Raw genomic sequence first — 14,236 nt, forward strand, 5'->3', positions numbered from 1 at the left:
GATGACCAATCAACCGGGCACCGCAATGCATCTAGAGCTATCCTATGATGCAATATCTTGTTGAAAACACGGTGTTGTTTGCCTTAACTTAAACACGAGCGTAGTCCCCAAAATTCCGTGCGAAAGCTTTTCATCATACAAATACAAATATAAGCCAAGAGCCAAACCACGGGAACCCATGCATTCATTTCTAGAAACAATTGATATGAAGTCACACAAAACAATTTGATAACTAGTATTACTTGACTACTACTACTAATAATAGCAATTACTGGTGCACATATAATAATCATGAATAATACGAGATCTGGAATTTCACACGAATCAACGGACTCAAAGCCGTTGAGGAGCATTGTAAAGTACGACGAAAGCATTGCCCCGAAAAAAATGTGCCCGTGCCAAACCACGGGAACCCATGCATTCATTTCTAGAGGTACAACGCCACTTGTTCAATAACCATATGGTGAGCCAATCACCAAATTGAATGTGTGGCACGGTGTTACATAGAAGAAATGAGAGGACTATGTCGAGGGGAAGAAATACCAAGTTGGTCTAACCTAGTAACGTCACAACCTCGGGAGGTCCACGATCGATGTACTTCCTGTAGGTTGCGTTGAGCCCTCTGCAACACCGAGGCAGAATTATTTTTCCAAATTCCCGACATGCCACCTGAGCTGGTTACCGTATGAGTACGCTACAAAGAGACAAGTACATGTAGTTCAAACTTGGAGTGGGCTAGTTGTATGCCACAAGCTTTCTTGTGTCCATCATTGGCATATCACCTCATCTTTCATGTCCATTATGGTTGGGCTAAGTCTCTCTACATGGAGGTGCGTTTGCAGCTATAACTTCATCCCAAAAGCCTAACATATCGAAGAGTTGGTCTAAGTTGCATCCAATAGTTGAGAGTGCTCCTTTGAGAGAGGGAGAGGAAAAAACACAAGCAGCCACCGTTATCCGAGATTTCCTACCACTGTAAGAAAAGAAAAGTGCGCATCAGAGCACCAAAATATTGTGATAATAGAAAAGGGAAGAAGGAGAAGTGATTTATGTCATGATTGTTGTGATTTGTGATTGATTGTCTTATAGCTACTGATTTGAGGCTCATACGTGGTTGGATTGGCTCCGAAATTGGTAATCCCGTTCCTTACTTTGAGCACTTATATATGGTTAGCTAGAATTTGGGATAGTGGTGAATTAGTTTTGAGAGTGGTTTTGTGAGTTCAAATTGCTGCAGTTCCAGCTCAGAGCAATTTCGGCAGGTGAAAATTTTGAGAAGGAAAATAGTGTATGATTGGGATTAAATTTGGTTTGGTTTGTGGGGAACACGTGTACCTACTTGCCTGCCAAATTTCGTGCAGTTTGATTTAGTTGTTTGCAAACAGTTGACAATTTACTAAGAGGAATAGAAATGTGATATCACTACTTAATTTGTTGATTTCAAGCATCTTGTGGTTGTTGACAACCATAATAAAGTGTGTTTGTAAATCTATAAATGTTTTAGAGAATACTATATACTATCATCTCTCATTAATGAAGTTATCTAACCGGTCGGTCACAACCATGGTATTTTACTCCTCAAAGTCCGAGGGGATTTTTACATTAGCCATTGTTTCACTTGTGCATTTAATTGTGTTATTTCACAAACTTTTTTGAAAAATATATCCTCAAAGCTTGATGCAATTCAAGGGGTATTTAGTGGTGTGTTAGTGCCCTCAATCCCCTACAATTAACTCTCAACCCATTGTAGAATGTGATACATCGTCTTCTCTTTGTCTTCCGTCCATTAATAGGAATTGGTGAACAAAGTGGCGGCTATAATTCCCCTATGCACTATGTTGTGTACATCTACAAAATGACCCGCAAACTAGGCGGCTTGGTCCTATCACTCTCATAAAAGCCACAAGCGATGTATATCAACATTTATGCATGATGGATCGATCGGTCATGGCGGTCTACTAGTTGCCGCTTCTGTTAGACTATTTTCATGGCATCTCCGTATGCCTGCTCTTCGCGGGCAATGTCGAGTAATGCACGGGAATGTGTGATGTGCCACACTCCATGACTAGCTAGTCATGTCCGATGTGTGTGTTGACTTCCTCTACTTCTGGCCTTGACATTGGGCATGCTTGAACAGGAGGCGGACGACAATGTTGCACGTCTCCTTATGAACACAACCACTAGATGTTTCATCCGTTGGTGCGTCTTGATGCTCTGCAACCATGTCCTCATCGCCACCTCCGATGAGCTCCTCATGCTCAACCAAAGGAGTTCCCCGCAGGCTGTCTGCAGCCCACCTCCTCATCCCATTCACAGGCTCTTTGGTCCGCTTTATTGCCATGATACCCCGCATAAGCGGGGTGCAAGCCATGGTAGCTAGATCAGTCGATGACCCATGATTCATCTTTTTCGCCTACCTCAACCCCTATTGCAACGCTTCAATCACATGGTCCACCCACAAACCGCCAACACACTATGGTCGATGCCACAAACATACCTCCGGGGGTGCCTCCTCCTCGGTTCCACACAAGCATGTGATGTTGATGATGTAGGTGGCTAAAGTCTCGGTAGGGCCTGAGTGCATCGGTGGTCATGTCTTCCTCAACAAAGAATGCATAAAGGTACGACTCGACGAAATGGCGGGTCTTGTTGATACGCCATGGTGTATGGATACCAATGCGTGAAACCGCATGAAGCGTGATCACATTGTCTTCTCAGACCTCGACGATAAGGTCACCGGCTTGGTGAAGTTTCGGTGACAACTCTGTGGTGAACATCTATGTGCGTGGCTCCGTGATGTTAAACAGTTACGGTAGCGACCATCACACCCTCACAGAGGTCTAACTCATCACCGCTTGAAGACAGGCATCACCAGCCTGAGCCAACTCGAATAGATTGGCTACAAGTAAAAGACGATGATGCGTGATGGCAGTATGTATGTCCGTGGCATGATCCGATGATATGTCGCGTACATATACTCCTTTTCAAGTTTATTCACACATTTTTATGATACGTTTTGGGAAGTAAAATATCAACATCTACTATGTCATATACATGGAATATGAAAGCACAATACATGAAGATTCTAATAATATTGAGTTTAGATTATAGATATATCTATTTATTTTCTATATACGTCCACCCTTTTCTATTAGTTGACTCTAATTTAATATAACTCCATACTAAATCAGAATCAATTAATAGGGAACGGAGGAAGTACTTATTAACATTTCATTAAACTTTGCACTGTTTAAACTTGAATAAAAAGTATACACATTATACTTTTGAAACAGAGGAAGTAAAAACTACATGTAGGTGCAACATTCCAAATTTAAGAATAGCGGTAGGTGGGCGCGGCTCCTCTGCAGTAGAGTAGATACTGTACCGATACAGTAATTAGGTTGATTTACCGTTCATTTGCATCCAACGGTGACCTGAGCTTTACATCGCCATGAGTTTGTCTTCCTCCTAGCTTGCGGCGACCATGCGCCTGCCCAGACGAAGTACTTCTGCCGGCGCTCGTGTGCGCCGAGGCGGCAACACACACTGCACATCGCAAGGCCCGCCGCAGGCGTGGTAGCAGCCGCCCAGCAGTGCGGGAGCGCATGAAGTCGTGGAACACGCCGCGGTTCGCGCCCACGTCTTCGTCGGCGGCACTGTTGGGCATCGCATGCTCGCATGGGTCCGAAACGTACAACAGGTCCCTGCCGTAGCACCGCGACAGGGATGTCTTGGAGAACTGGGACACGGGAGGGGGAGGGGGGGCGGGGGGAGTGGCCCAGCACGGCGTCGCAACTCGCAACAGGAAGATGAGCAGTTTCGCCGTTGCCAGCGACGGCCACCCATCGCCAAAGAGCCACAACACCTGCGCGGACACCACATTCGCGGCGCCCTCGAGACGCAGAGCTCGCGCCAGAGCACCCGCTCTGCCATGGCGCGCACGCGGCGGCTGACCTACGCCAGGGCACCCGCGCCTCTGGGTACCAACTGAGCACCAAACAGCAGCACCTGCTTGTCCAGGATCTGCACGTTCACGCCACGGACCTGGGCGCCGATGCAGCGCCCTGCGCCTTCCGTCGCGCCGACGCGACGAGGCTAATGCATGCATCGAGCCGCCTTCTCTCCCTCGTGCCTTCGCTCGTAATTCCCTCTGTCACCAGGCCAGCCGGATACCTATCCTTCGTCAGAGCAATCGACTGACGGCGGTTCACCGTGATTGCATTTTGCTACACAAGAGGAAGAAAAAAATCATCTTGTTTCAGATCACCGTTAGATGCAAATGAACGGTAAATCAGTAGCTACTCTACTGCATCAGTAGAGGAGCCGAGTCCGCGGTAGGGATGTAGGGATTAGGGATACAACCGAGGATAAACTAGGGTGACTCTTTGGATCTTTTGAACTACAAATAACAACACAAGATTTTGCAAGATCATGTTAGAATTCAAATTCATAAGAATCTCCTATGTTTTTTCACAATATTATCTATTGATCAAAAAAATCACCTACAAGGAAAAAAAATATGCGGATTGAAGTTATTATCAATTTAATTATTATTTACGTTTCACTTTGTTTGATCCAAAGAACGAATTTCCCAAAACAAAACGAAATTCGTGGAAAAAAAAGCAAATATCGAAATGCAAAACAACCAGCAGTGCGTCACTCCGATTCGAACCACGTTAACCGGTTCCAGAAAAATCACCGTGTCCCCAATCCAGACCCAAACACACTCACGCGACAACCATGGCAGCGCCACCTCGCCGCCGCGCCTCGCCGCCGGCGCTCCCCGAGGAGCTCGTCGAGGAGATCCTCCTCCGCTTCCCGCCCGACGACCCAGGGTGCCTCCTCCGCGCCTCCCTCGTCTGCAAGACCTGGGGCCTCGCCATCTCGCACCCCGGATTCCGGCGCCGCTTCCACGACCACCACCGGTCGCCACCCGTGCTCGGCTTCCTCCACGGCTGGGATAACGAGCGCATCCCGCACTTCATCCCCACCACCGCCTCGTCCTTCTCCCTCGCGGCCCCGGACTGGCGCTCATGGCGGGCTATCGACTGTCGCCACGGCCGCGCCCTCTTCCTCTCCAACGACCCGGGCGGTGCTTGGGAACTTCTCCTGTGGGAGCCAACCACAGGCGCCCAGTGGCGCATACCGGTGCCCACGGCGTTCGAGAGCGAGTACCCGACGGCGGCCGTATTCTGCGCAGCGGACGGATGCGACCACCGCGACTGCCTTGGGGGTCCTTTCCGCCTGGTTTTCCTCTTCACCGCCATCTTCGATAACTTCACTCCAAGCGAGGACTGCGTCACGTCTGCGTGCGTGTACTCGTCGGAGACCGGCACGTGGGGCGAGCCGACCTCGCTGCACGGCGAGATCGGCAACTTCACACTATATGCCAGCGTGCTCGTCAGAAATTCGATGCTCTACTTCCTGTCCGACGGTGAGGCGATTCAGGAGTATGACTTGGCCAGGCACAGCCTTACCGTGTTCGACGCACCTGACAACAGCTTCGAAGAGAAATTCAATCTCATGCTGGCGGAGAACGGTGAACTGGGAGTTAGCGAATCCCTGGATGGGCGTCTCAATCTGTGGTCAAGGGAGCTGAGTGGCGGCACTGGTGCACGATGGGTAGTGACACGGGTCATCTGCTTTGAAATTTCGCTCCCGAATGGTGCTCTTGTGAATTCAGTGGATGTGTTGGGCTTTGCTGAGGGCGCCAATGCCATTTTTGTGAGCACCTTTGCTGGCCTCTTTATGATCGACCTACAATCGGACTGGTTCAGGAAGGTCTGTGAAAATCATGGCTTCTCTAATTTGATTCCGGTTGTCGGCTTCTACACTCCTTTGCCCCGAGACGGGCGACATTATCTACCACCGTCGAGCCCCAGTGACGAGGCAGGTGATGAGGATGGGGGAGATTTGAAGAAAACATTTGATCAGGCGCAACAACTGTTCGAGAAAGGATCCAATGCTATCAAGGAGGGGGACTTTGACAACGTTTTCGGAAAGCGCCAGCCATGACCTCAAGATCATGTTAGAGCTCTCTACTCCCCAACACTTCTCATATTCTGCTCTGGAATATTTGTATGGATAGGATTGTGAAAGAAAAAAAACTCCCCCTAAGTTTCTTACTCTTTAGGATCAGCTGTTGTTTTCCATGTGTCCTTAGCTATTTTGGGCTATTTTTGTATTTTGCGGGATGTGTTCAGAATGGTATAATATGGTTGCCAAGCAGTGTTTATCTTTCTTGTGTTTGGCAGCGAGCTAGACTGTCTGTGCTAGCATTTGAGGGGCTCAATGAGTTGAATTAGTGCTAGTGTTGTTTGGTAGCAATACTTGAGAGTTAGGACCTGGCATCTTTTGTCATGATACGTGTATTATGATGAGCATTAAATCACTTGTTAGAGTGATAGATGTTGTCCCATAGTCCTATTTGAGAAGAGTTACATCCCTCTGGGCTCTGGTGCGGGAGTGGACAAATGGAGAGTGAGCTACATGTAAGACTTTATTTTTAAAAATTCGAAAATTATAATTTAAAGTTTATAAAAAATAAAATCTTGATGTATCCTACAAGCGTGCAAAATCTTAATCTGAAATTCTTTATATTCTAGGATTCACAAAAATGGTAAAATCTGACAAGTTTTATAGTTTTGAAATGTACACTATTCACTATACTGAGATGTGCATATTTTTCATATTTGTGTAGCCTAGCATTCATCATTGGCTACATACAGATTTTTTTGAAACTTTAAACTATGATTTTCGAATGTTTGAAAATAGAGAGCAACATGTAGCTCGGCCTCCATTTGTAGTTCCCGCCTTTGGTGCTTGCTAGTTGCAAATATCTCATCGCTATGCAATTATTGTGTACTCACTCTGTCCCAATAAATGTTACTCAAATTTGTCTAGATACGGTTGTATCTAGGGATGCTTTTAGTGTGTAGGTACATCGGTATCTAGAAAAAGTTGAGCAGCTTAATTTGGGACAGAGGGAGTAGTATTTTGCAATTTTAACTCATGATTTGAGCCAGCCGCCAGCACTAGTCATTTATTAGAAGCGAAACTCAACTGAACATAGTTAGCACCTTGTGTTGTTAAACACACGCTGGAACAATAGTTGCTGCGGTACATAACTTTTATAGCCATATGTTCTTTTATAACCCCATTAAATTGTAGACTGAAATATTATACCTTGTTTTCACCTAGGGTTCGTTATGGAGAAGGTCCTCTGGAGGGTGCTAGCACTATTGACCAATATGGATGTGCCTTGCAGCCCAAAGATTATTTGTGTGATGTTCCCAGGATTGCACAAAATGTAGAATTAGTAAGGGTACAACTAGCAAAGATACTGGGGAACTCAACGTGCCCTGATAGCAACGTTGAGGTTACTCCACCTTCAGAGAAAGAGTCGGAATAATGTATTGTATCTCATTGTTCATTCCTTGAGACAAGTGCCAGGCCAGGGGTTGCACCACTCTGGTAAAATCTATGATTCCACTGAGGTTTGCATTGTTCTCTTGGCTTTGTAAGAAATTTCACTTGTACGGGATGGTTTCTCAGATAAGTTGTCGGATTAACTGAACTTACACATAAAACATTTGTCATGTACTTCTGCATGTGCAGAGTAACAATCTTGTTTGGGACTTGGAACTCAATAGTACTTATCGCTTGAATTTAAATCATCATTCTATAAGAGACTATTCAATCAATGTTTTTTTTTTTTGCTATTCAGTTTTGTCATATAGATAGTAGATAATTTTTCACAGAAAGAAAAAATATTTATTGTGCATGATAAGCTTGATTTATGGGTTCATATTTTCAATGTGCATGCAAGATGTCAGCTACTCGACTTCTAGTTTATAACTGATCCATCTACTTTTATATGTCTTATGGTCTGTGTATATCATTGTCTTCATTTACTACAAGTCTTCACTTGGACACGAGGCTAAATATCAACAGTTCACTTAGGCTGTTGAAAACAGTACAGTTCATAATCGCTGGGTATAAGATGGTTGCAGAAAGAGCGGGCTGTTTTGGAGGGTACGAAATGTCGAAGAAGTGAATGCTGCTTCAGGTTTTTGGCGGCTGAAGACGTTGTTGAGTACTCTGTCGTTTCTCTGTTCTGTGTTTAGAAATGTTTGAGTAATTTCATTTCATTGTAAATAATTATCATATTCCATGAAAGATATGTTCGAAAGCAAGTCGTAGTACTCCCTCCGTCCAAAAATTAACTTCCTCAATTTTTCTCAGATGTATCAATAGCTACAATGTGACAAAGTTGTGCAAGTTATTTTGGGACAGGGGAGTATTTATTATTATTTCCAAATCAACATTTGTAGCCTGTCATCTCTTCTTGTGCATAAGTACTTAGTACTGTTTAGGGAACCTTGCTTTAGACCACACGGTGTTTTAGATTGCAGGGCCAGGAGGATGCAAATGAAGTTGGCTCTGTTAATGTTTGGGCAAGCAATACTCTCTGTTCGAAGCCAGGATGATATGAGAAACGCGTCATATTTCCTCTCTCCTTATTAGAAACGTTTCATCTTTTCTGAAACAAGGCATATAACATTATATTTGTGAAAAGTAGATCAACTATGAACTATTGTACCCCTCTCCCACGAATTATTTGTCGCAAATTTGTCTAGATACGCATGTACTTCTACATGTGCACAATAACAGTCTTGTTTGGGACTTGGAACTCCACAGAACTTATCGCTTGAATTTAAATAATCGTTCTATAAGAGACTATTTAATCAATGTTTTGTTTGCTATTCAATTTAATTAGTAGGCAATGCCACAAAATAAAATAATTTATTGTTCATGATAAGCATGGTTTATGGGTTCATATCTTCAACGTGTATGCCAGATGTCAGCTACTCCAGTTCGTGTATATCATTGCCTTCATTTACCACAAGTTTTTCCTTGGACACGAGGCTTACTCTCAACAGTTCACTTGAGCTATTGAAATCTGTACAATTCACAATCGCTGGATATAAGATGGTTGCAGAAAGAGCTGGCTAGCCAGAATAAATGGGAGGACATTGACCCTGATGGTGCTGCTATGATGGGTTTTGGAGTGTTGGACGAAGAAGTGAATGCTGCTTCAGTTTTGTGGCGGCTGAAGATGTGGTTGAGTACTCTGTCGTTCCCATGTTCTGTGTTTGGAAATGTTTGAAGTAATTTCATTTCACAGTAAATAAATATCATACCCTGTGAAAGGTATGTTCCGAAGCAAGTCGTACTATTTTTTTTATTCTTCCCAAATCAACATTTGTAGTTTTTCATATCTTCTGGTGCATAAGTATTTAGTTATGCTAAGGTAACCTTCCTTTCGACCGTACGGTGTTGTAGATTGTAGGGCCACGAGGATGCAGATGAAGTTGGCTCTGGCAATGCTTGGGCAAGCAATGCGCTCTGTTCGAAGCCAGGATGATATGAGAAACATGTCACATTTCGTCTCCCCTGATTACAAACGTTTCAACCTTTTCTGAAACAAGGCATATAACATTTCATTTCTGAAAAATAGTTCAACTATGAACTATTGTACTTCATCTGTCCCAAATTATTTTTGGTCACAAATTTATCTAGATACGCATGTATCTGAACGCATTTAAGTGTATAGATACATGCGAATCTAGACAAATATGTGACATCTAATTCGGGAGAGAGCACTTCAAATACTCTGCTTGATCATATTTTTCATGTTTTTTTTTCTGTTTCCTATGCATTCCAGTTCTTTCGAAAGAGTTGTTTACTGTACTCAAATCAATCCAGTGGGTTTCGTGATTTAACACCCATAACTTGTTCATCTCAATCATGATTAAAAATCATATCAAGTTAATTCATTTTTTTGAGAATTTTCAAGTTAATTGATGTGGTAAAGTTAATTCCTCGGGTTACTGACTCTAATATCTTGGCCAGGCACAGCCTTGCAGAGTTCGATTTACCTGAAGAAAGCTACAAAGGAAAATTCACTCTAATGCTTTCGGAGTAGGGTGAACTGGTGGTCAGTGAATCCCTGAAATGGCGTCTCAATTTGTGGTCAAGGGAGTGGAGTTGCGGCACTGGTGCGCCATAGGTACTGAGCCAGGTCATCTACTTAGAAAATTTGCTCCCAAATGATGCTTTTGTGGATTCACTGTATGTGTTCGGCTTTACTGAGGGTGCGAATGCCATTTTCGTAAGCACCTCTGTTGGCCTCTACATGATCGAGCTACAATCATATTGGATCAGGAAGGTGTGCGATTTTCATGGCTACTATAATTTGATTCCAGTTATCGGCTTCTATACTCCACGGTCTAGGCTCAGAGCACTCAGGGGCAAGCACCATGACCCGCCGCCGCCGCGGAACCCTATTAAGGAGGAAACACTAAAGTTTGCGCATAAGCTGTTTGATAAGGGGTGCAAGGCCACGCAGGAGAGGAACTTTGCCAACGAAAGTGACTGCTTCAGCCGTGCCCTCAATATCAGTTAGGGTCATGGAAAAAAATAGCGCGCTATTTCGGCGCTAATAGCACGCTATAGCATTTTTGGACATGCCACGCTACATTATTTCGGCGCTATAGCATGCTATAGCGCGCTAATAGCACGCTATAGCACGCTAATAGCGTATTTTTCAGCCGACGCTATTTTGTTATAGCGCGCTATTTTTTTCCTTGGTTAGGGTCCTGATGCCGAACTCCTTTTTTTTTCCAGACAGGCTGTAGCATACATATGGATGGATTGTGGAAAAAATGCTTCCAATTCGTTCAGCGTTCTTTTTTCATGTGCCTTGAGTTACTTTGAGCCTTTGACATTACTAGTTAGCTTAGCAGGATTTATTTAAGATGTTCTATGATGAGGTGGTTACCAAGTGTGTTGTTTTGGTTTTATGTGTTCATTATAACAGTGAGCGTGATGGTGTGTGTTGGTGTTTGAGGGATCAGTGAGTTCAGTTAGGGCCTGACATCTTTGGTTATGAATGTATTGCGATGAGCATCAAATCAACTACTATCAAAATCCAGGTGCTTGAGGGGCAGGTGTTATCGTATTTGAGAAGTGCTATTATTCCTCTCCAGTACTGGTTATTTGTAAATATGTCATCCCTCTGCAGTTTATTTATATAGTGGGTCAGAGTTGTAATTCCTAATCTGTGCAAGCACTAGCCAGTAGTTATAAAAACGGTCAACAGAACATAGTTAGCTCCTTGTGTCAGAAAAATGGTTATGATGTTCCACCTCAGAATACTGCATTGACAAATTTACGCCTTGTTGTCACATAGGGTTCTTCACTATGGAGAACTTGCTCCGCAGTGCGCAAGCACATTTTATAGATATGGACATGCCTTGCTACACAAAGCTCTGGCTGCGACCAATTCTTTGGGTCGTGTATCCAAGAGTGCACTAAATGAAGAATCAGTCAAAATTACATCTATAACCAGCAAAGATGATGCTGGGAGCTCGTCAGCCTCTGGTAGCAATGTTGAGCATGTTCTGCCATCGAAGGGAGATGATTCTGAGAAGGTATACAGTATATCACTTGCACCCATGGGCTTAGTTTTTTATAGAGAAAGCTGTGGGATTAGTTGACCCAACGACTGTAACTTGAAACTGTTACTGTCGCAGACAGTCTTATCTTTTTTTATCTATATAGTTGATAAACTTCACAGATTACATTCATTTATCATCGCCTGTTCGCTCTTATCGAAGTATACCTAATAAACTGTTAATCGATAGTGTACTCATGCAAATGCAAATTAATAGTTTTGGACTTGAACTGCTTGCTGTCCAAGACATATTCTTGGACCTCATCGTCATTCCACATGACACTAATGTTGTTTTGCTAATACTTCTTAATGTGCAATTCATAAATTCTAGAAAAGATAAAAATACTCCTATTGTTCAAGGAGATGTTTTTATGGGTTGACCATATTTTCAATGTGTGTTTGGTGCAATAAGTCAGCTATTTGCCTTCTGTTTTTATATGTATAATATATTACTTTTGTCTTTCGTAGTTGTACATTTGAAATGGCATTGCCAGATTAAATATATATGAATCTATCGATCACTGGCTTCATTCTACTTATTTTTTAATTTCTGTCTATCAAGTGTAGTTGTTACTACTTTAGAGTTCCTCCTTTTATTCATCATGTTATCCAGAAGCTAAGGAATGATCTTTAATACTCCTTCCATCTCATTAAACTTGTCTGAGATTTGTCAAAATTTGGATGTATCTAGATGTTATTTAGTGTCTAGATACATCTGAATTTAGACAAATCTCAGACAACTTTCATGGAACAGGGGGAGTAATTGGTATCTTACATTTCCATCCAAATTATAACGATTGAGTTTTAAATGCACAAAGGTATGATATGATCACATTATACTGATTAAGTTGGACCGTTTATGCACTTTTATGAATGACATTGTTGTTTGTATCTATTTTCTTATTACGATTAGTCTATAATAGTATAATAATTGTTTTTTTCATTGGTTCCAGGCCAGGGGAAGACCAAAGATCTTGCGCGGCAGGTCCGCCAGAAAAACGAAAAAGAGAAAGAAGTCTCGTTAATCTATTCATGCTCGTTCCAAGTTCGAAGTACCTTTTCTTTTGGCCAAAGAAAAATGCCATGTTCATTCTTCGTGGGCTGTTTGCATTCTCAATACAGAGTACAGAAGTAAATGCATTTTCTAAATTTAAAAAATGTGCATTTCTCTTTTTGTGGTTAATGCTGATATATTCATTGGTCATGGGAAAACTTGAATCAAAAAGATAAGGACATTAACATGACAGAGAATGAGGTTGTTTCTGATTTGCATCTGGCCTGGAAAATGTTGGATATTGCCAGGGAGATAGTTGTGAAGAGCCCAGAAAAAAGAATGGAGAAAGCTAATACTCCCTCTGTTTCTTTCTATAGTGCCTATTGTTTTTTGGCACGGAAATTAGCGCGAGCCCTTTTTCTGACACAAAACCCCCTAGTGATATCACAAACAAAATAGGAAACTGAAAACAGATCTCAGAAAGACATGACCAGACCGGTTTCCAGATATTCCGGACTTGATCTGATCGGTGGAAGGGTTCTTTGCAAAAAAAACATAGCTTTACTCTTATATTTTGAAACAAATGCGAAAAAACAATAGGCATTATAGAAAGGAACGGAGGGAGTATATTTTATGCTCTCGCTGAAGTCTCCATGAAAAGAGGTACTATCTTAATTACTAGTGTCTTAGCCAGGTGCATGGGCACCCATGGCCTCACGTTTGATTTTGACTTTTGCAGGGGACAGAGACAGCGCAATCGGTTACTACTTGGAAGCTCTAGATATGTTGGAACATTTGTGTAGACCTGACGATCTTCGAGTCGTGCAGTTGTATCCTCTTTGTGGTGATAGTAGTGGTGTAGTGTCAATCACTCCGCCTCATAGTAGTATATGTGGGTGCAACTCTGGGGTTTCAGGGATACATTTACTCACCGTAGCTGGAAGTTAACCCAAATCTTGCACGGGTGCCTTCACATGCGTAAATCCACATGTTGGTGTACACGTGGGATCGGAAACATGGGCGCTGGCGATGGCGAGCGGAGCATGGAGGCAGGCTAGGCGGCATGGTCGTTGCACGCAGTATGGAGATACAGTGGGTGGGGCGGCGCTTGGGAAGGGGAAGGGAGGCGAGGGAGTGTGCGGTAAGTGGGTGGGTGGGTGGGACATGTGCCTGGCGCGGTAGACTGTGGCTAGAGCTTCATCTTCGACTTCACAGATGGCTGGATCAGACAACAACTTCTATTTCCGAACCATGTCAACAACAGCAACAAGAGAAAGCATTGGAAGTTGTGTAAATGACTCTGGGATTGTTAGCAGAGGCATCAAACGAGCTAACGACAAGCTGATTTCTGTTGAACCTTCTCCAAAGAGACTTGCCGCAGATGATTCAGCATCCTTGAAATGTGATAGCAGCTAGGTAAAAGTTGTGAGTTTGCCATGATATGCCTGCAATGTTGTAATAAGATTGTTCTACTCCATGTCCATGTTCACGTTCACGTTCACTCAACTGTAAATACTTATCTAGTGAATTGTATATGAGTAGGGAGATAAGAGTTGCCGTTATTTGATCTTATTACAAGGGATTTTTGGCGTTAGCACACAATTAGTTCGTTTTATGTACTACTTCGGTCTACCTCATACTGTGGAGCATGTGTCTATAAAAAATGATCTGATCACTCTCTGCATCCACTTGAATTGTTTGCAGTGCCCTGGAAATCATTGCAT

The 14,236-nt window shown here is 43.1% G+C and overlaps 1 protein-coding gene and 1 pseudogene across 1 annotated transcript; one reads left to right on the forward strand and one right to left on the reverse strand.

Moving 5' to 3' along the window:
* Nucleotides 1–3,413: 3,413 nt before the first annotated feature.
* On the reverse strand, nucleotides 3,414–4,742 carry LOC124697839 (annotated as a pseudogene).
* LOC124697840 lies at nucleotides 4,741–13,460 on the forward strand. The gene is made up of 9 exons (XM_047230373.1): nucleotides 4,741–5,781; nucleotides 10,232–10,461; nucleotides 11,252–11,495; nucleotides 12,472–12,538; nucleotides 12,641–12,649; nucleotides 12,745–12,875; nucleotides 12,972–13,041; nucleotides 13,134–13,175; nucleotides 13,252–13,460. Exons 1-9 carry the CDS (start codon nucleotides 4,741–4,743, stop codon nucleotides 13,458–13,460), a joined length of 2,043 nt encoding a protein of 680 aa, XP_047086329.1.
* Nucleotides 13,461–14,236: the final 776 nt, after the last annotated feature.

Source organism: Lolium rigidum, chromosome 3, assembly GCF_022539505.1.
Source record: "Lolium rigidum isolate FL_2022 chromosome 3, APGP_CSIRO_Lrig_0.1, whole genome shotgun sequence".
Taxonomy (NCBI): domain Eukaryota; kingdom Viridiplantae; phylum Streptophyta; class Magnoliopsida; order Poales; family Poaceae; genus Lolium; species Lolium rigidum.

Excerpts from the sequence above, each read along its gene's own strand:
- LOC124697840 (XM_047230373.1), top strand. The coding sequence starts at position 4,741 with ATGGCAGCGCCACCTCGCCGCCGCGCCTCGCCGCCGGCGCTCCCCGAG. Across the intron at positions 5,782-10,231 it reads AATCGGACTGGTTCAGGAAG|GTGTGCGATTTTCATGGCTA; the intron begins GTCTGTGAAAAT and ends TGGATCAGGAAG. Across the intron at positions 12,876-12,971 it reads AGAAAGCTAATACTCCCTCT|GAAACTGAAAACAGATCTCA; the intron begins GTTTCTTTCTAT and ends CAAACAAAATAG.